This window comes from Chinchilla lanigera, unplaced genomic scaffold (genome assembly GCF_000276665.1).
Source record: "Chinchilla lanigera isolate Chin_1 unplaced genomic scaffold, ChiLan1.0 scaffold00004, whole genome shotgun sequence".
NCBI classification, from domain to species: domain Eukaryota; kingdom Metazoa; phylum Chordata; class Mammalia; order Rodentia; family Chinchillidae; genus Chinchilla; species Chinchilla lanigera.
This window is the reverse complement of record NW_004955405.1, coordinates 38,503,436-38,524,733: the sequence shown is the minus strand read 5'-3', so window position 1 is coordinate 38,524,733 and position 21,298 is coordinate 38,503,436. Positions and strand designations below refer to the sequence as shown.

Sequence of the window (21,298 nt, the reverse complement as noted above, 5' to 3'; positions counted from 1 at the left end):
TTGGTTTTTCTCCGGTACCGGGAACCGAACTCACGACCTTGCGCTTGCCAGGCAGGCACTTTGCCGCTGAGCTAAATCCCCAGCCCCTCCCTGTATTCTTAAGGCAGTTTTTTTTGTTTGTTTTTAAAGACAGGTTCTCACTATGTAGACAGGCTGGCCTTGAACTCACTATGTAGCCCAGGCTGGCCTCGAACTCACAGTGATCCTTCTGCCTCAGCCTCCCAAGTGCTGGGATTATAGACGTGCGCCACCACGCCCAGCCAACCTCTCCCTGTATTTTGCCTCACTCTGCTTCCAGCTCTGACTTCGTGCTCAGCTATGTGGCCTGTCGTCCGGCTGCATGTGAGCAGACATGACCAAAGGTTTGGAAAACACCGGCAAACTGGGCTCCCCTCGTTCCCGCCACTGCTGTGGGAGCACCCTAGGAGGCTGTGGGGGAGAGCCAGGGACCCCGCTGTGGCCACCGAGGGCTGATCTCAGACCACAGCACATGACAGCAGAGGGAGGGCAGCTGACCCGCTGCTGGATGAGTTTGACAGCTTTGTGGAGACTGCGTATTAGGGTCACTTGTGACCCAGCCTTGGCGTGGTGACCGATCCCTCGTGTGACTCCCCAGGGAGCCCGACGCACCTCGTTGCCCCCCAGCTCACTGTTGAGTGGTACGAAGAGCGTGCTGTGGATGGACAGGTCCGTCAGGTGCCTCAGAAATGCCCGGCCTCGGGCTGAGCGGTTGGAGTAGGCTAGCACCTCCTGCAGAGAGGAGGACAAGGTCAGCTGGGCAGCCGGGCGGGGGGTGGTCACGGAGCACTACGCACTCGGACGCTCACACCAGCCCCTAGTCAGCTCCTGCACCGCCCTCAGGGGGGTTAGACCTTTCCTCTCTTCCCTCGGCGAATCCCACGGTCCTAGCCACTCGCAGCAGGGTGGCCTGAATAGTCCTTTGACTTGTGGGTCACCCCAGTCCCGCCCGTGTCCCCGTCTGTGGTGTATGCTTCGCGCAGGCACCATCTTCCCGCGACCGCTTCCCCTCCCAAAGCAGGATGGGGCCCTGCACGCCTCCCCCTCTGCTCCACGCTTTCTATTCTCCCCTTAGGCATCGCCTTCTAGCACCTAGTGCTGTTTATTTGTTCTCTTTATCCAGGTCTGTTTTGTTCACTGATACACCTGGCTCCACCTTGCTGAACTTTGTCCTGCACAGACAGGGCTCCTGAGGCCCGGAGAAGGTAAGTCGTGTGCCGAGGAGCTTTGTTCTGCTGCGGTCTTTGCTCTGAAATGCTGGCATAGCCAAGCAGCGGAAATGTTGGCTGCAGTCAGTGTTTATTATCTTCAGCACGCGGTGGCAACCTCAATTTTTAGACAAGCAGGACGGACACCTGTGGGTTGTGCACAAAGGTTTTCCACTCTGGGTCCTGGGTGTCATTTCTGCCTTGACCTTGCTACCGTCGGTGCTCCTGGGAACAGCGGCTCAGGCACTGGCTGCCGTGGGCCCCACTGCAAGGGATGATGGGAGGCCAGCACCCGACAGTCTGAATTTGAGCCCGGTTCTAGGGTGTCAGGCTGTGTCCTAAGGATCTTTGCAGACAAGGTGGAAACAACAGAAGTAAGCTCATGAGGTTGTGTGTGAGGACCTTGTCCTTCTACCAAGCGTTTGTTGAGCACCTATCATGTGCCAGCCGCTCGCTGAGATACTGGGGGTCTGTGGCAGTCAGAGCAAGGAGAGATCCTTTTCCTCTGTCTTTGCACAGGGCTCAGTGGTCGGCGCGAGGGTAGCATGCAAGACAATTTGGCTATTCTTAGGAGCCGAATTCTCTCACCAGCGAACACACACTCCGTCTCCAAGCGGAGCTTTCTCTTCTTGGGACACGACTGTCCCGATGCGGCTTTAAGAGCAGCACCAAATGCAAACTGATCCCATGTTAGCTGGCTTTGTGGGTGGTCACCAGACAGGCCTGGCTAACCATGCTCGCCCTGTCTAGGGAGATAAAGGGGGCGGCACACCTGCAGATCAGACTCTTAAACTGCTCTAATGCTGAGCTAGTAACACCAGCCAACACCAATACTGAATTTTCTGTGTGCTGACCACGGGTCTAAATGCTTCACAACCATCAACTCAGTCAGTGATCACAGCAATGCTCCGGGGCCGGGGCGGCCATCTCCTCCATTTTGTAGGTGAGAAAACTGAAGTTCAGAGAGGAAATGAATCTGCTTACAGTTTTGCAACACGTGAGTGGAAAACCCAAGCCTCAAATTCAGACAAGGTGCCTGTTATGGTTGATATCTTGGTGTCCCCAACAGCCTGTGCTCATGCTTGGGCTCACACGTGGGGCTTCTGAAGGTGACTGGACTTTGGGGGCTCAGAGTTGACTTGCTGCTAGGAGGCAGGGTCTGGCAAGAAGGGACGGGTGAAGCCTGGAAGGGTTCATCTCCCTCCCCGACTCCTCCCTTCACTCTCTGCTTCCCAGATGCCATGCTGTGAGCAGCCTTCCTCCAGCAGGCCCTCTGCCATGCTGCTTCTTCTTAGGAGCCAGCCAACCATGGACTGAACCGTGAGCCACAGTAAGCCGCTCCTCCTCTAAGCTGTGAGCACTGGGCACTGCATCTCAGTGGCGAGAAAGTGACTAGGACGCGGTCCAACACCCGAGCTCTTAACCATGACGATGGTGAGCCTTTGGTTTCTTTCAAGCTGTCATGCCTGTACTAGGTGCTACGAGGCAACCCTCCTTGTCCTGGCACCTACCGTCAGGAAGTTCTTGAGCAAGGGTAAGGACATCAGGACCTGCAGCAGGTTCCCACTGCACGAGAAGCCGTCTCCCACGTAGCCCGCCTTGCAGGTGCAGTTCACATCTGGAAGCAGAGGCACACAGGGTCCCACTCCCAGTGGGGCAGGGGCTCGTCTTGGGAGACTGGCTGGGGCTGGCTCGGCTGGGCGTGGCTCGGCAGCAACACAGCCTGGAGCCTGAAGCGAGGCCGGGGCAGTTACCTTTCATGCGGTAGCAGAAGACATCCCACATCTCGCTCTTGTTGGGTCTGAGCCCGTAGTCCACGATCCCCACAACGTTTCTGCCACAGTTCTGGGAGGCATAGGCTGTGGGGTAGGCAACGCGCCCACTGTCCAGCCAGCCCGCCGAACAGAGGTGATACCCAGCCTGCAGGGACACAGAATCACCGTGGGTCAGCTGCTGCTCTTTATCTGTCAGGAACCTCTCGGTCAGTTCCTGATTCCCTCCGGGTCACTAATTTTTTTTTTGGTCTTTTTGAGACAGAGTTTTACTATGAAGTTCAGGCTGGCCTTGAATTCACTATGTAGCCGAGCTGGCTCCAAATTCACAGCAATCCTCCTGCCTCAGCCTCTGGAGTGCTGGGATTATAGGCATGCACCCCCACGCCTGGCTGGTCACTGAATTTTTGTTGATCAAGGACTGGACGCATGAATGTGGTGCCCTCCTGCTCTTGCAGGTGTCCAAGTCCTTCATGTCTAGTGTTCTGCCCTTTGCTCTTGAGAAAGGATTTGCAGAAGATCAAGGTGCACCGTGTGTATGTACCGGTTGTATTAGGTACTACAACTACACTCATAAAAAGATTTGCAATCAGCCATTTACCCTGGTACTATTTTTTTCTGATTATGAGTTAACAAAACTCTGATGTCTAATTCATCATCATCTTTTCCTTCATAATCATCATCACCACTGTCACTGGAGAATTTCTTTGGGGCCATATTCTTTTGCAAGAGCTTTTCATGTGTCAACATCTTTTGCTCTCAGACCAACCCTATGAGTTAGGAACTTTTAAAATCCTTATGCTGGGGCTGGGGATTTAGCTCAGTGGCACAGCATGTGCCTGGCAAGTGTGAGGTAGTGAGTTCAATTCCCAGTACCGGAGAAAAAACAAAAACAAAAAGAAAACAAACAAAAAGACAACAACAACAAAAATAAAATCCTTATGCTATACTTCTGGCAACTGAGGCAAAGAGAAGTTAAGTAACTGGTTCAGTCATACAGACAGCAGGGAGCAAATTCAAAGGCAGGGAGTCCATTCCACATCTCTTAATAAACCTAAAAATCAAGTTCCTACTATGTGCTGTATTACCATTAGTCCAAAGGGGCTCAGTGGCTTGATCAAGGCCACACAAGGAGAAGCTGGGCTTGGTGGTGCACACCTGTAATCCCGGCACTTGGGAGGCTGAGGCAGGAGGATTGTTGTGAGTTTGAGGCCAGCCTGGGCTACAAAGTGAGCTAAAGGCCAACCTGAACTGCATAGCGAGACCCTGTCTCAGAAAAGACCAAAAAAAAAGGCCATTCAAGGAGCAGGCAGGACAGCAGAGACTCAGGCCCTCCATGACCTGGGTCATGGTATCTGAGGGTTTTACTCCTTGGTAAAGACACACCAGGTCTGCAGAGTGCTTTGGTGGAGATGGAGGTGGAGGAAGGGCCCTGAAGTCACACCCTGTAGACAGTCACTTCTGCTTTCAGGGAGAAACCACCGGCAGGTGACACCAGGGTGCTGGCTTTTCCAGTGGGCAGGCTTCTGGGTTCAGAGGCTAAGTACGGGCGCAGCCTGAGCAGAGAGCCCCAGCTCCGCCCTGCTGGGACCTGGACAGTCCCCACGCGTTCCCACACCGCCCTGCCGCCACAGAGCTCCAGCTGTCCCAGAGAACCTGGGCTGGTGTGCAGGTCCGGAGAGAACAGACCTCGGGCTCGTGGACGGTGGTGTCTCTGGTTTGAGCAGCGAGGTCTACATTTCCAGTCTCTGCCTCTGCTTTAACAGCTGGGAGCTGTGGTCAAGAATAGACTTTTGGGGTCAGACAGAGTACAAGTGCATACTGGGTTGTTATGGCTTGATCTAAAATGTCCCCCAAAGGTCCCATGTTCTAAGGTGGGACCCGGTTAGAAGGAGCGGCTCACTGGGGTGTGACTTGCTCCCAGCTCCTCCTCTCTCTCTGCTTCCTGGCTGTCACGAGCCGATCAGATCTCCTCCGCCATGCTGCCCTGCCATGCTGCTTCTGCCTTGGAGCCAGCAGGCCATGGCCCGAACCCACGGAAATTGTGAAGCGAAACAAACGTCCCTTCCTTTAAGTTGCGGGTGTTGGGTATTTTGTCGCAGCAAGGAGAAAGGTAATACATGGATCTACCAGCTCTAGCCTGGGAGACGTTAGACATTTAACTCAATCTTTCCAAGCGTCAGTTCCCCTAACTATAAAACATCTTACAAGGGTGTTTGAAGGATGGATAATAACGTCAACAAAGCACTCAGAAACAGTGCTTCACACACAGTGGGTGCCTGACATTGGATATGATGAGTTACTGCTCCAGGAGCTTCCTGTATTTGCCCCCCAAAAGCCAACAGCCCATGCCTCCCCCGTCTGAAGAGCTGGCACCTCCCTGCCATGGGTGCTGTCTGCACAGTGCCCACTCCCTGGAACCCACCTTCTGGGCATAGGAGAGCTGGTTATAGGTGGCCAGGGTTGCAGCTTCATTGGCACAGGCCACTCTGGCTTTGTCAAAGGTCAGCTTGTACTGGCCCACCGGGGAGCGGATGTGGAACACCCCAACCGTGGTATCTAGAGCGGGGAGAGAGGAGTCATCCCATTGGCCCAGCCATCTGCGTGGCCCTGGTTCCACCAAAGCCCTCTGGAAGACTTTCACAGTAGAACATTGTACCCCACATGTCTTTAGAAGCCATGTCCCCTGAGTTATGCCGAAGACACTGTTTAAACACCTCTTCTCTAACTGCAAAAATAGCACATGTCCCATGAGACAGCACCACAACCAGAATGGTTCTCATCAAAAAAACAAAAACTAAAAATGCTGCGGAGGATGTGGAGAAAGGAGAATGCTTGCTCAGTATTGTGGGAATATAACTTTTAGCACAGACATTACTGAACACAACACGGAAGTTCCTCGAAAAATTAAAAATAGAGCTACCATATCATTCTGCCATCCCGCTCTGGGCGTCTGCTCAAAGGAAGTGAAATCAGTATGTCCACAACCTCCGAGATCTGGAGTCAACCTCTGTGTCCATCAAGAGATGGATGGAGGACAAAGAAAAAGTGGTACGGTCACATGCAGAATGTATTCGGCCGCAAAGAGGAATGGAATTGTCTTAATCGCAGAAGCACAGATAAATCTGGAGGACATGACATTAACAAAGTAAACCAGGTACAGAAAGAAAATACCACACGACTGCACTCGTACATGGAAGCTAAAGACGTCAAGCTCATGGGTGAGGGGAGGAGCGGGTACCAGAGGCTGCGTGGGGAAGGTGCGGGGTGGGCATGGGGGAGGGGTGGGGGAGGAGGTTAAAAGCCGTGGTTAGAAAAGAGGAATACTTTCGGTGTTCTCTTGCTCAGTATGATGCCCGTGCTTACCGCTGCTGTACTGAATATTTCACAGTAGCTAGAAGAAAGGACTTTGAATGTTCTAACCACACATGACAAAGGTACGAGCTAGGAACGTGCTAAATCCCTTGATTTGATTATCACACACTGTACGCCTGTGTCCAGCATCACACTGAACTCTGTGTGTACAATTATTGTGTGCAGTTAAAAATAAAATTAAACAGCACATTTTTATTGTAGAAATTGGGGCACTGCAGAAACATAAAAATTCACCTACAATCTTACTTTCCAGAAATGGCCATTGCTCCCTGGCTAACATTGTGGTGCACTGGAACTTTTACTGTTTTTTGGTAAGTTTTAATTTTGACATAATTCCACATTCTTCCAGTCTTTTTCCCCACTCATTTGTACATGGTATATGTTATACATATGGTAGCAAACTGCATACAGTTTTAACAAATTAAGAAATGACATTAAATCATGATTATTTGTCAATATTATATATTTTCTCTGATAATATGATTTCTCTTCTCATATTTATAACTGAATAATTTTTGTAACATTTACAGCCATGAAAACATCTATTAAGGTATATTTCTGCAAGTGACTCTGTATATATTTTGATCTGAGTGCTTTTTAAAAATGTTTTTAAGAAAAACATGTTACCCTTAAGATCCTAATGGTTTTTATTATTTGTTCATAGCTGATATCTTTTCTAGCCAGACAGCTGAGTGCAGGGACCAGCAACAGTACAAGAACGCAGTCACTTTTTGTATCATCCAGTCCATTCTAAAATACTACGGAAGGGTACTTTCTCCACCACGGAGTTTAACCGTAGCCTACAGGGTGTGTGATCACTTCAAGTATGGCAAGGTGCCTTTTCTGCTGAGACCACACATATTTTTTAAGCGGGGACAGAATATTGAGAATTGAATACAGGGCCTCACACATGCTAAGCAATCATGCGCTACCACGGAGATTTATCTTCAGCCAGCCCTTTTTATTTTTATTTTGAGACAAGGTCATTGAATTGCAACCCTCCTGCCTCAGCCTCTGGATTAGCTGGGATTACAGGTGTGTGCTGCTATGCCCAGCACAATCACACAGTTCTTTTTTTTTTTTTTTTTTTGGTACTGGGAATTGAACTCATTACCTTGCGCTTGCCAGGCAAGTGCTTTTTCCGCTGAGCTATATCCCCAGCCCTACACAGTTCTTAATGGTGTATTTGAGTGGAGGTGTAGCGGTATATGTGACCATCCTTTACTTTCAGATATGTGCTTGTTTGGGTTTTTTGTGGCATTCAGGAATGCTGGGTCGAAACACCCTTTTGATTGGATTCTTAGATGATTTTCTGAGGAGGGCTCCTTGAGACGGAGGCGCTGAGTCCCGGGGTTTCCAGGAAGCTTCTCTGATGCACATTTGCCAGTTGGCTGCCACGAGGGCTGTGCTGTGTGCCCCCCAGAGCCGTGGGACAGGGCACCTCCTCCCGGGGGAGTGGCGGGCCCTACCCAGGCCCCCTTCTTGCTGAGGTTAATCTACACGGCCCTGGTGTTCATGGGAAGGAGGAGAGGCCTGGCAAGCGGGGCGAAGCTCTGGGCTGGTGCAATTTCCACCTGGCCCTGGCGGGACTAGCTGTGTGACTGCGCCCTAAAGAGAGAACCGAGCAACCTGGTGCAATGGTGCGTGCTGATAATCCCAGCGCTCTGTGAAGCTGAAGCAGGAGGACTGCAAATTCAAGCCCAGCCTGGGCAATTAACAACTTAGCAACACCGTGTTATAAAATAAAAAATAAAAACGGGCCGAGGATATAGCTCAAGGCAAAGGCTCCGGGTTCAATCCCCAGCACCACACACACAGCCACTTCCTGTACTACACCGGGACTCTCGGGCAGAGCAGACCGTGTCTACTCATCCCACGCATTTCCCCTCTTCCTCTCTCTCGCTCAGCAGGGCTTTGCGCGTCTCAGGGCTTGATATCTGACACGTATGAAGTCAGCAGTTGCCATGGAGATGTGTGGTAACCACCCCACTGAAATGTCCGCAGCTGTAAACCAAGCCCCATGCACTCAGACACCCGCAAGAAGTACCGATCGGGGTAACCACCGGGACGGCTCTGAGGATGTGGCGTCCCCTTGCACCCTGGCCCGGGACTGAGTGTGTGTGGCTTGGGTCCTCTGTGGTTTTTCTGCAAAGGAATTTAGATGCCCCTGGCATGCGGGGCTCTGTACTCCCAGAGGGCTTTTTACTTGCTATGTTTTCTTAGTTTCACGAGAGCTGGCTGTTGGTTGTGAGCCTTGTAAGTCACCCTTGGGAGTACAGCGTGCTGCTACCCCAACCCTTGGTAAGGAAGGGCCCCCGCACTTCTGGGTTCTGCATCGCCCACCCCGAGCTGAGCCTCTTGGATCCACTGCAGTGCCGGCTGCCAGGGTGAGTCGGCACTGTGGGAAAAGCAAGCGCCCTGCCGCCCTCAGGACCGACGCCTCTGCCCTTCCTGCCTGTCCGACTCGCGGCTGTGCTGCCTGCCCCGGTCTGGACGATACAAGGGCTCTTTGTCTGCTTTACTTTGTTTGCTTTTCTTTTTTCCCTTGCACCCAGCCCTCCCCAGCCTGAAGAGAGATTGCTCTGGGCCGGGAGCCCCAGCCACACTGACCCTGGAAGTGGAGGTCGGTGCAGTCCGCGTCTGCATGGCAGTGCCCGTTGTCCTGAAGGCAGCGGTCCAGGGGCAGCCGCTCGGGCTCACAGTCCAGCCCGTCCCCGACGTAGTGGCTCTTACACTCACACCTGTGCTTGCCCTGCAGGAAGAGAGGAGGCAGGCAGGCGCCCCCGTGACGCCCTCCAGCAGCAGAGGTGTGCAGAGGGACCCGCGGGGGACAGTGAGGGCCCATGAGGGCACAGGGTCACCCTTGCCATCTCAGTGTAAAGGCCGCTCCGCCTGCCCTTCCCCCGCTCTCTGCGCGGAGTGGCTCGGCCTCCTCCTCTCCTTGTAGGCAGGGACCTCACCGCTCTTCCTACTGCTGTGCCCCTGGCATACGCCATAGCGCATAGTAAGCGCTTGGTGACCACCGACGGGGTCAACAAATGATCTCACGGAATCGCCACGACCACCGAAGATGTCTGATTATCAGGCCCACTTTACAAATGAGAAAACCGAGGCTCAGAGAGCTGAAGAAGCCCGGCTCCGGCAGCCTGAAGGCCCCGGAGCCAAGGCTCAAAGGTGCCTGATGTAGATCCACGCCCGTAACCAGGACTGGGCGTCGCTCTTGCCGTCTGCCTGCCTGCGGCCGACACACAGCACCGTCCATTCTGAATGGACGTGCGCAAGGGCCGCTTTTATGCCATTTCTCAACTTCCTGTTCTAATAAACTTCAAAGTTTGAATAACGTCAGATTTATAGGAGTGTTGCAAAGACACAGCTGCCCTCAGTAGACGCCTCCCCACTTAACACCTCGTCTAACCACAGTGCCTTTGTTGGAAGTAGAAATCAATGCTGTCATTTCCTGTTAACTAAACAATACTTTCTGTGGGTTTCACAGTTCCTGCTGATGTCCCTTTTCTGCCCAGGATGTTGTTCGGGTTTAGATTTAGAGCGTTGCCCCAGGGTCTCATGTGTTCTGAGGCGGAGCTTTCGACAGGTGACTAGGTCACGGGGGCGCCGTGCCCATTGTGATCCATTGACGGGTACATGGTGTCATGTGCTGTTAGGAGGTGGCCGGCTTGGAAGGGGTGGCTCACTGGGGGTGTGACCGGGAAGGATGCGTCTCCCTACTTGGCTCCTCCCTTAGCTCTGCTTCCTGGGGGCCGTGAGGTGAGCAGCCTTCTTCAGCCCACACCCTTCTGCCATGAGGTTCCTGCCTTGGAGCCAGCCGTGAACTGAATCCCCTGAACCGTGAGTCAAGTTAAACCTCTCCTTCTGAAACTGTCGGTGTTGGATCTTGTTCCAGCAATGAGAAAGTGACTAAAACAGATGCCATACAGCACTGAACAAGAAACAGGCAGAGGAGTGGAAAAAAGCACAGGGAGAAGCCAGAGAGGAAGCAGAGACCAACGGGTGGAGTGTGAAGCTGAGAACAGCACAAAGGCCACTCGGCCCCACTTTCCCCGGCAACTCACCGGACCAGTCATCGTGCAGGTGGCATGCTCGTGGCAGCCCCCGTTGAGGCCGTCCGTGCAGGGGTCTATCTCCATACAGCTGTGGCCATCTCCCTGGTAGCCCTTCGGGCAGCTGCAAGAGACCTTGGTGCCCTTCTGGGAGCACTGGGCGATGTTGGCACAGCCCCCGTTGTTCTGTTTGCAGAAATTCACAACTGCAAGAAGGAGTGTGGTGGTCGGCCACCCCTGCCCCAGTGTGCTGGGGAGCACATGGGCTTCTGCACGGCCGTGCCTTTGCTCCCATGCCCTGCGGCCTCTGTGTGAGGCTTTGCAACACTAGTGTCCTGTGATACCCTCACAGATCAGGCCTGGTGGCCTCTGTTCCCCCTGTCCACCCTGTCACCTACTTCTAGGCTCACTTGGGTAGCGGTGTTCAGACTGAGCTCGAGTTTTTAATGTGTGCGGAGTTAGCGCAATATGGGACACCTTGTGAGACAGACATTGTTAACCCCGTTCTGCAGATGAACAAACTGAGGCTCTGGGAGCTTCATGGACCTGACAACAGCTAGACATGCAGGGCTTGGAGGCTAACTCAGGCTCATTTGGCCTTGCTGTGTTGTGTTGGCTTTGGGGAACTTGGCTTTCACAATCTCCCAAATTTCAGCCTCTAATATACTAACTGAGTTAGTATATTAGTGTCTGAGTTCTTCTGCCTGACCTGATGCAGAGTCATGGCAGCCACTTGAGACTCAGAGGATAAACAGGAGGGCAGAGCTTCTGCCACTAGGGCTGGGAGGGAAGAGAGAGCGAGCTGGTCTTTGCTGCCGTTGTCAAGTGCTGACCTTTCCTGTGCCTGGTAGCAGGTATAACTGGCAAAATCTATAGTGTTTCATAAAGAGAATTTGTATCTCCAGGTGAGTGCTTCATGGAAAATCTCAGTAAGTGTCTCTGCCTGGGGTGGCTAACTTTCTCATCCTTTTCTATAGTAAATGGATTTTTTGGTGGGCCTCTCTTGTGGGCCACTCAACAAAACAACCTTTTCCCGGCTCCCTTGCAGCTAGGTATGGGAGCCGATTGGGTGCCAGCCAGTGGGATGAGGCAGACCTGACTGTAGCAACCTGTAGGCTGTGCTCCAAAAGGGAAGGGGGTTCTCCTCTTCTCCCTCCTCCACCCTGCTGCCTGGGTTGTGTTCATGGTGGTGGCCATCATGAGCCATTCAAATTACATTGGCAGAGCAAAAAGAGAGAAGGGATCCCAGACGCTCTTCAGTGAGAAACTCTACTGTAGCCCTGAAGGGGAACCCTTGGAATCCCAGCTGTTCCAAGGGACAGAAATAAACTTGTTTATGCACTGTTCAGTTGTAACCCTGAATGGCCAGGCCCACATGTTAGCTACAAGGAATGGGCACTGCCATGCCCACAGTGCTTCTCATTGTGACTCAGAGCATGTGTAGGCTTCCCTTTTTAAAAAAAATTCAGTGCATTTTCTGAAGGCTGTATTACTTAGAGAGTTAGAAAAATACTCTGCAATATAAAATGCATCCTGCCTTGCAAAGCAGTTGTAAAACCGTGGCGTGGGCAGTGGGCTGGCCGGTGGCGGGCATACCCACGAAGGAAACCGAGTCACAGAGAGAGTGAGTGCTGTCTAAGAGTTGAACACAGGAAGCTGAAGGGCCAGGAGGGAGCCTGATCGCTGTGCCCAGTCCTGCGACCTCCCCTAAACCACGCTGCTTTCACAGGCGTGCCGAGGGAACTCACCTGTGCACGTTATTCCATCACCTTCATAATTCAGGTTACACTCACACGTGTTGTTCTCCACACAGGTGGCGTGAGCGGAACAGGGAGGTGTGCACACTGGGGACACAGCTGCAAAGAGAAAGGCTGCCATGCATCCCACGCCGGTGGGGAGGTGGGGCCCACCCATGAGTCTTCCCGAGACTTCCTGCCCCGGTGTCATGAACACGGTGGAGTGGTTGGCTGAGGTCCCTCCCCGCCCAGGGTCTGAGTGTCTAGAATGACTGCTGTACCGTGGCCAGCTCTGCAAGGCTACCTGGACTATAGTGCAAATGTGTTATCTTAGGGGCAAACAGGAAAGTTTTCCAACCGACACCTGTGAACAGGGTTGAACTTGGGGTATGAACTGTCTGGCCCCAAGGACCTGGGGACCTCGGAACGGTGGGGGGAGATGGTTAAAGTGCTGGAGAAATGCTGCTGTCTTCCAAGGCAGCCTTTCCTTGCCTACCCTCCTGGCCTGGCCCTACGGTGAAGGGCAGGGTAGCGGTGTAGATGGGCAGGTGGGGCTGGGGATGTCTGTGGACGAGGCAGGGGAGCTGAAGTTAGCCATGTTGCTAGAGTCCCTGGAACTCCAAGCTGCCGGACCCCCTAGGAAGACTAGGGATGCCTCTCTCTCTCTCTCTCTCTCTCTCTTGTAGAACTGGAGATTAAACCCAGGGCCTTTGCATTTAGCTACATCCCCAGCCTTTTTTCTTTTTAGAAACTGTTTTTGGGATTTTGAGACTGGGTCTTTCTAAGTGGTCCAGGATGGGGCTTGAACTTGTGATCTTCCTACCTCAGCCTCCCACCACGCCTGACTTCTAGAGATGCCCTTCTGACCGCAGAGGCGATGAACTCTCACAGAGGTACAGCCAATCACCTCACAGCTCAGACTTCCAGGACAGAGGGATCTGAGCTCGGGGAGGCCTCAGAAGCCTGACTGCCCGGTCACAACGCTGACAGGGATGATGGCAGTGAAGCTACGTGAACCCGTGTGACCCCCGGGCCGCAACGGCGAGGCACCGCCCCGTGCAGGAAGGTGTGCTGGTTCCGCCTCCGCCTCCCCAGGCCCAAGGCCACAGCCCGACCCCTTTCCCTCGGGGTGGCAGGGACACCTGCTTTGTCAGTTATTTCCACGTCCCTCAGCCCCCAGCCTCCCTGACCCCCGGGAGGGCCCGCGGCTGCTGCCCCACTCACCTGCTCGTGTGTTGCAGAGGCGGCCCGTCCACCCGCTGTCGCAGAGGCACTGCCCGGAGCCCAGGATCCCCTCGTCGCACTGTCCATGCTCGGAGCAGCCACAGGCTGGAGGGCACATTCGGGGTTAGTGACCGCGACCTGGACTGAGACCTGGTCCCCCGAGCACTGACCGCCTGGCGCAGAGCCCTTCCTTTTTTTTTTTTTTTTTTGAGGCAGGGTCTTCCTATGTAGTGCAGACTGGCCTTGAGATCACTACGTAGATCATGGGCGATCTTCCTGTCTCAGCCTCCCAGGTGCTGGGATGACAGCGTGTGCTACCACACCCAGCTCACTCGTTGTTTTATCCAGACATCCTAGTCATAACTCACACTATCAGGTGACAGGGACAGTGGGACAGAGAAGGTGCCTTGCGCCCAGGGCTCACAGCTGGTGGACAGGAGGTTACACAGGCGTAGGGATGGGGCCACTGTAGATAGGAAAAAGATAGGATGAAGGCCTCCGTGAGCTTCATTAAAAATTATTAAGTCAGTTTTGACCTCTGCAGCCAGACTAGAAGTCAGAAGGGCACAGGCGGCTAAACTCAGGCAATTGGGAAGACAAAGAACTCGGGACTGGCAAGTTCCCAGGTGACTAACGTTCAGACTGCAGACTTCTGCTTCACTTCTCCTTAACCCTAAACTATTCGTCCTTCAGGCCCCACCTGACACCTTACCCTGCACTAGCGTGGGAAACATCGCCTGGCAGAAGAAAGCCAAGGTCGGGATGAAAGACAAGCTAGCGAGCCAATCAGATTCCAGGAGCCCTGGCAGCCGCCCATCTCGGGGGAAGGCGCTGCAGACAGATCTGGAGCGGCGCGCTTTGGACGCCCCCACCCGTCCCGAGAAGCTGTCTGCTGTCTTTCTCTTCCTCCTTCTCCGTCTTGGAATAGATCGTTTTCTCTTACGTTAAACTGTTTCTTTGTTTTTTCCCCAGACGCTGGTGCACGGAGGTGCACCGTGTCATGGCGCACGGGACACTATAGGGCCTTTCCGACGGAGATAGCTATTTAAAAATAAAGCTTAAAACATGAGCACGGATTCTGCTGCTTCTCCCACGCTGTTGTGGCCATGCCAGCCCAAGTCACCATGCTGCCTCGATTGCTGCTCCAGCTCCCCGTGGTGGCTAGATCTCCCACACGCATCCTCTATGCCCGGCGCGTGTGACCCTCTCCAGTCTGTGCACGACACTTCTCTGAGTGTAGTCTTCCATCTCTGCACCCACACTTAGACGCCAACCACCTTCCTCAGCTCCTGGTGACCTTCAGATTTTATTTCCCTCTTCTCTTCTTGACCCACTCTGCTCAGCCTCCTTGCCTGTCAGAACTGTTTCTGCCCCAGAGCCTTTGCACGTGATCATCTCTCCAGGAAAGTCAGCCCTCTGGCTTGCATGGTCCAGCACACTGGACACTAGCTATATGTGGCTATTGAAACTTAATTTAAAAATTTGGTTCTTTGATCATACATTTTGGGCGCACAGTGGTCACTGTGGTTAGTGGCTGCCACACTGAACAGTCAAGTCACACATTGTGTCCAGAGCTGCTGCCAGGTTGACCAGCCTGCTCTTGATTGGCCCACGACTTCCATGTGGTCTCTGCTTAAATATTTTCCCTGGAGGTAGCTTCCAGGACACGGCCTCCTTCTCTCTTGATCCCATTACTTCCTTGGTTCATTTTGTGAGACAGGGTCTCACTATGCTGGTCTTCAACTCACAGTGATCCTCCTGCCTCAGCCTCCTGAGTGCTGGGATTACAGATGTACATCCCCACGCCTGGCTTTACCTGCCCCTTTGATCTTGGTTTTCAGCTCTCTGAGAGCTGACATTTTGTCTCTAGACCTTAGAGCGATTCCTGGGCTCTGAGCAAATCAAATCACTGGGTCTCTCTGTGCCTGGTGCTGCCGTGATCTGCTAATGGGTTAGGAATGGTGCTGACCCCGGAGGGTTTGATGAGGACCAAGACATATTTGCTGGGCACACGGGGGAGCCCAGGGCCTGGCACCCTGCAGGCTCTTGGTAAAGGTCAGCTGTCAGTATTGGTAAGGGCTCAGTAAGCACACAAGGAGTGATCGAAAAGACATTAAACGTTTAAACTGAAAATAGCTTACTACAGTAAAAGACACACGGCGGAGAGCCCTGGGATTAGTGTGTGAGGCGAGGCGGAGTATCTGAGTACTTCAAGAGGGTCAGGCGCACGCCTGTCATCCCAGCGCTCGGGAGGAAGAGGCAGGAGAACTGCTGTGAGTTCGAGGCCGGCCTGAACTACAGAGTGAGACTCTGTCCCCCCAAAAAAGAAAAAAAGGGGGTTCATGGCAATGTGTCTTTTACTGGGTTAGATCTTTTATTTAAACACCCCTATATCTGTGGACCACTCTCATTAAGCAAGTGTTCACAGTAACTTCTGTCACACGGAAGTACGACACCGTGTCCTCATACCCACGCGGGCCCTGGGCAGCTTCTGGCTCTTCCCGAGTGAGAACCACCATGACAGGGAAAGGTTTGGTCGATTCAGGACATCGAGGCAGGCACGTGGCGCAGCTGAGCACACTCGGGAAGGGGGCTGTAGAGCTGCCGCAGAAAGCGCAAGGCTGAGGGGCGGGAGTTCAGGTCTGGGGAGGTTCCGATGGGGGTTGATGTGTCTTTTACTGCACTAAGTTTCTAAATTGTAACATCGCCCGCATTTTCTGGTCATGCATGAGGGCCGGGTCAGCCACAGCTCGCCTGAGGCAGAGGCAGGCCGCTCTCTCAGCAGATGAGAGAGGAAAAATCCAGCGGAGAGGAAGGCAGGGGGCGGGTCACGCGGAGAAGGCAGAAAGCGGAGACGGGAAGGAAGATGCTCAGGCCGGGAGGGCGGCGCAGGGAGGACAGGAGGCCCGGCGGAGGGACGGCGGCCACTTACGCTGGCAGTCCGGCCCGAACCGCCCCGGCCCGCACAGCTCACACGCCGTCCCGTTGAAGCCGGTGTCACAGCGACACTGTCCCTTGGCCGAGTACCACTCGAGGCAGGTGCCGCGGTTGTTGCACGGGGTGTCGGGTCCTCCAGGACAGGCTGCGAGGGGGGACGGCGGTGACTCCGGGGGCCGGAGCAGCCTTCGGAGCTGCGTGGTGGCTCCCCGCACCGTGAGCACCCGGGGCGTCGGGGGCACTTAGGGCAGAGGCTGGGGGGCCACGGGCGCCGCGCGCTGGGCGCTGTGCTGTGGCCAGGGCCTTGTGCTGTGCTTCAGCTTTCCTAGCTCCCGGGGGTGACACGGCGCCCGCCCGGCCGGCGCCCCGCTCCCCGCGCTGCTGTCCTCGGGGGCGGGCGCAGCGCCAGCGCCGGGCACAGCCAAGGGACCAGCCTGAACTCGTGCGCTTTGGGCACAGCGGGGTGGGCTGCGGGGCTGAGCCCAGCGCGTTCCCAGCCGGATTCCGAGCACGCGGAGGCGCGGGCCTCGGGCTCTCGGGGGCGAAGGCCCGCACGGGCTGCGTCACCGCGCTAGCTAGCCACCTCGCCAAGGCAGAAGCAAGCCGCCTGCTCGTCAGTGTAAAGGAAACAAACGCCTGCCGCCTTGAGCACCCGGGGACGGCGACGCCCCAGCCCCGAGCGCCACGCAGACGCACTTCGTCCAGGCCCCGTCGATCCCAGCTCTGTGCCACACAGGATGCCCCCTGCGTGCAGCAGGACCCCGCGTCCTACCTGCTCAGGGCTGGGGTCAGAGCATCGCGGGTGCAGAGGAGCCTCACCCTGACAGTCTGGCAGGAAGTAGCCCTTGCAGCACATATGCAGCTGGACCGCCAAGGCGCACTTGTTCTTGCAGCCTTCCACGGGCGGCCTGAAGGGCAGCATGGCCCACAAACATTTGATCTTCATGCCCTGAGGGAGAGACGGGACCATGGGCGGGGGCTGGGGCGCTGGCTCGCCCCCTAGTAGAGCACCTCAGTACTGCCCGGGTTGACAATGAATTTCCAGCCGGCAGGGCAGCGGGTAGGGGCAGGGCCGAGCTGGAGCCAATGGAAGATTTCTCCCTGGTTCCAGGAGGAAGGACTTTGTGACCCTTGGAGCTGTATGTGGAGGGCGGGGTTGCCATTCCTACCATGGGGGAGGGTGGCAATGCCCCGACTCCTCAGCAAGGAGCGGGGAGCTATATTTTTTTTTGCAGAGGTGCTTTTGTTAGAGATTTTACTAGGACGGCAGAAAGAGCTTGACTTTAGAATCAGTAATAGAAAACATTTAGTGAGCATCTACTGTGTGTGGCAGGCACTTAAGATACCTCCGTGGTGAAATTAACTTTGCCTTTTGTTTGTTTGTTTTTTGCTTTTGTCTTTTTGAGACAGAGTCTTGTTATGCAGTTCGGGCCAACCTTGAGCTCACTTTGTAGCCCAGGCTGGCCTGGAACTTGCAATGATCCTCCTGCCTCAGCCTCTCCAGTGCTGGGATTCCAGGCGTGCACCACCACACCTGGCTTTAAAATTTGTTTTTTCTAATAACCACATAGAGAGTTGTTATTAGCTTGAGTTTAAGGAACAAAACTGATAGATCATGTAAATAGCCAAAGTGACTAGAATTGCACCCCACACCCGTGGACTCCAGAATGCCCTGGCCATTAGTTTACATGGCTTTCTGGGCTTTCATCCTAACCTTGCTCCCCACAAGCGCTGTGCTGACTGCTTGCTCTCTCTGGAACACACGTTCTCCTGAGTAAAGCAGAGGTGAAGGAGCGTCTGCCAGGCCGTAAGGGGTAGGGATAACCAGCATATAAAGCGCCCAGCACAGAGCCGGGACACAGACAGTGGCCAACACAATGCAGCTGTTATTTTTACAGTGCTGCACATCTCTGAGGTCTGACTTAGGTCAGTATTTCCACGACTTTTCTAGAGAGTTCCTGGAAGACGGGCAGGAGGTGGACAAGGCACTGGGAACGCTCAGCTTCCCTCCCCCCATCAATGTAGGAGTCACAGAAGTCACATCGGTGCAACACACTCACAGAGGCCTCCACTCGCCTCCCCCCCCCAGCACATCCTAGGCTCTCCAACCCTCGTACTACCTGCGGCTTGGTCCCCCGTGGGCATCTGGGGGTACTGAGGCAGCTCCCGCAGTTTCCCTAGTGTGCAGAGAGAGACACGTTCAGGTCAAGAACATTGAAAAACACAAGGAAATGTCCCAGGTTGATACTTGAACGAGTGGATTGGGAATTTAATTAATCTTAAAATTCTGACTATGGCTGGGTGTGGTGGCGCACGCCTGTAATCCCAGCACTCGGGAGGGTGAGGCAGGAGGATCGTTGTGAGTTCGAGACTAGCCTGGGCTACAAAGTGAGCTCAAGGACAGCCTGAACTGCATAGCGAGACCCTTTCTCAAAAAGACAAAAAAAAAAAAAAAAGAAGATTCTGACTACGATCAAGAACACAAAAAGAAACACTCCGACTTTGCCCCAGGGAGCTCTAAAGGTTGTCTTGGGTCTCAGCTTTTTGGCTTAGTTCTTTGCAGGGCAAAGCTCCTGGGCCAGGGCAGTGCTGGACTGGGCAGTGTGACGCAGACAGGATAGCGACGGTGGAAAATGTGTGCAGGTACAGCTCCGTCTCAAGTTAGCCGGGATACTTCAACCCAGTCGCTTTTACTCTTTGACCTTCGTTTTATGATGTATAAAGTGGGGATAATCATTCTTTTTTTTGATAATTCTTTCTGTTTTGAGACAGGGGCTCACTATGTAGTGCAGACTGCCCTTGAATTCACTATGTAGCCCAGGCTGGACTTGAACTTAGCTGTGATCCTCCTGCCTCAGCCTCCCCAATACTGGGATTACAGGCATATGCCACCATGCCTGGTATGAATTTTCCATTTTTATAGGCCCTAAACTGTAAAATATGGTAATTTTATATGATGTAATCTGGCAGAAGCTCAAAAACTGTGTGTCGAATGAATGAGTGAGTGGATGGATTTGAGTGGTCAGAAGAGCTGGCACATTCCTGGTCTTCAGCAGCTGCTTCCTTAATGATAAGGGAGTGGACAGAGAAGCGGGTAGCCAGGCAGACAAGGACAGTCAAGGCCTGTGCAGGGCTAAGAACACGCTGGTTGGTTCTGACTGGAAGAACTCCATCATTTGGCCTGTAGACCCCGTAGGTCCTTGCCTCGGTGAGTCAGTGGGGCTACCAGGGCTGTTCTTTGGTCCAAGGTTCTCTCACTACAGTGGTGACGTCAGGACTGACCGTGGTACTATAAACTGCAAAGTTGTTACAGCGGCCTCCCACGGTGGGGTCCCTCAGGAGACAGTCAATGCCGTAGGCCACACCCAGGTCAAACAGCAGCTCCCGCTGTACGATCCTGCACATTTGGTTGTTTAGGAAGAGCTCACCCTAAGAGAGAGAGAGAGAGAGAGAGAGAGAGAGAGAGAGAGAGAGAGAGAGAGCAATCCCTCTCACACCTCTCTTCTTTTTAGATCACAGGACGTGTCCAACACCTCCAAGACTCAGAAAGAACTAGGAAAAAAGCCACCAGAATCTGCTTTCCACCATGACGGAGGTTGGACCACTTGCTACGAGGGCTTGGGCTGGCCAGGGCCTGTGGTCTGGGATCCAAAAGCAATGAGGGAAAACACCTTCCTGTCAAGGGAAGGGAGCACTGCACGCTTCCCCAAGGGCAGTGGGCAGAGACGGCGCTGCCCCGTGTTTCCACCCCTCCCCTGGGTGGGATGGCACTCACGATGTCACTGCCCGCTCCGCACTGCACGCTCAGCCCCGCGCCTTGCAGGGTCTTCCAGGAAGCGGACCTGGGGAGATCCGCAGCTAACACCTGTAGGAAAGAGGGAGCCGTGGGAGTGCCCCCGAGGCAGGCCCCCGGAGGACAAGCCAAATTCAGATGCGAGTTTTTTTCCATGAGATATAATCATTCCAACTTTAAACGGCAGCAGATGTATGCACAGAAGAGATACTGATAAGCTTTCTCTATCACCCTGCCAGCCTGCTCTGTGGGTGGGGAAGAGTGTGTCTCGATGGAGGGAGCCTGGGAAATTTTGGGGGGCTGGGAAACGGCCCAGAGCACTGCTAGGAGCGTTATGTGGATGTACTGATCCCCACACCTCAGAAGATGACCTTATTTGAAAGCAAGCTCCCTGCAAGTATAATTATGTAAGATGAGGTCATCCCAGAGTAGGGCGGGCTCTTAATCCAACATGAACAGGTCCTTAGAAGAAGAGGAAAGAGGCAGAGACCCCCACACGAAGACACGGGAACACACAGGGAGAAGGCAGTGAAGGTGGAGGCAGAGACGGGACACACGGCTACCAGCCGAGAGATACCACGCGCTGCCGGAAGCCTGAGAGGCTGGAGTAGACTCTTCCTCAGCGCCCTCAGAGGGAACAACCCTACGGACACCCAAATTTCAGACACGTGGGCTCTGGAAATGTGAGCGGCTACACTGTTCCTGCTTCAAGGCACCCAGCTGGCCGTACGAAAGCCCTAGGAAAGTAACCCAGGCGCCGTGAATGCGGGGAGTTAGGGCACTTGGCATTCTTGGAGGGGGTGGATTCAGCCCTGGAGAGAACACAGAGCCCCGGCGGAGGACTCAGAGCAGCCGTGTGGGGGGGCTAAGCTTCGCTGTGTGAACCTGACTGTCTTGGGAGTCGCCGGTAGGATCCGTGGGGCCCACTTCGGAGCGTGTCTGGGTGGGTCAGGGAGGCATGGCCCTGGATGCTGTATCTGGTCGCTTGTCTCTTCCTCTCCGGTGCTGTCCCTTGCTCTGCTCCCCGCCAAGATCTAAGCAGTTGTGTGCCGCTACATTCCTCCACCAGGATGCTTTTCCCTTGGGGCTGGCCACCCATGGACTGAATCCCCCGAAGCCGTGAGTCAAGCTAAAATTCTCTGCCTTCCAGCTGTGGCTTCTGCGCATTACGTCTCAG

The 21,298-nt window shown here is 54.1% G+C and overlaps 1 protein-coding gene across 2 annotated transcripts in view; it reads right to left on the bottom strand.

Annotated features, from left to right (window-relative positions):
• The window catches only part of Stab2 (stabilin 2), a 140,066-nt gene that overhangs the window by 8,968 nt on the left and 109,800 nt on the right, over positions 1-21,298 (bottom strand). For both annotated transcript variants that reach the window (XM_005374574.2, XM_005374575.2), the window contains exons 52-64: positions 20,104-20,193; positions 19,611-19,757; positions 18,449-18,505; positions 17,148-17,277; positions 16,324-16,473; positions 13,392-13,496; positions 12,180-12,287; positions 10,444-10,637; positions 8,984-9,125; positions 5,424-5,557; positions 2,981-3,146; positions 2,738-2,844; positions 631-750 (exon numbers count right to left, since the gene is read on the bottom strand). In XM_005374574.2, coding sequence (XP_005374631.1) covers positions 631-750; positions 2,738-2,844; positions 2,981-3,146; positions 5,424-5,557; positions 8,984-9,125; positions 10,444-10,637; positions 12,180-12,287; positions 13,392-13,496; positions 16,324-16,473; positions 17,148-17,277; positions 18,449-18,505; positions 19,611-19,757; positions 20,104-20,193 — 1,650 coding nt within the window. The remainder of the gene's footprint in view (positions 1-630; positions 751-2,737; positions 2,845-2,980; positions 3,147-5,423; positions 5,558-8,983; positions 9,126-10,443; positions 10,638-12,179; positions 12,288-13,391; positions 13,497-16,323; positions 16,474-17,147; positions 17,278-18,448; positions 18,506-19,610; positions 19,758-20,103; positions 20,194-21,298) is intronic.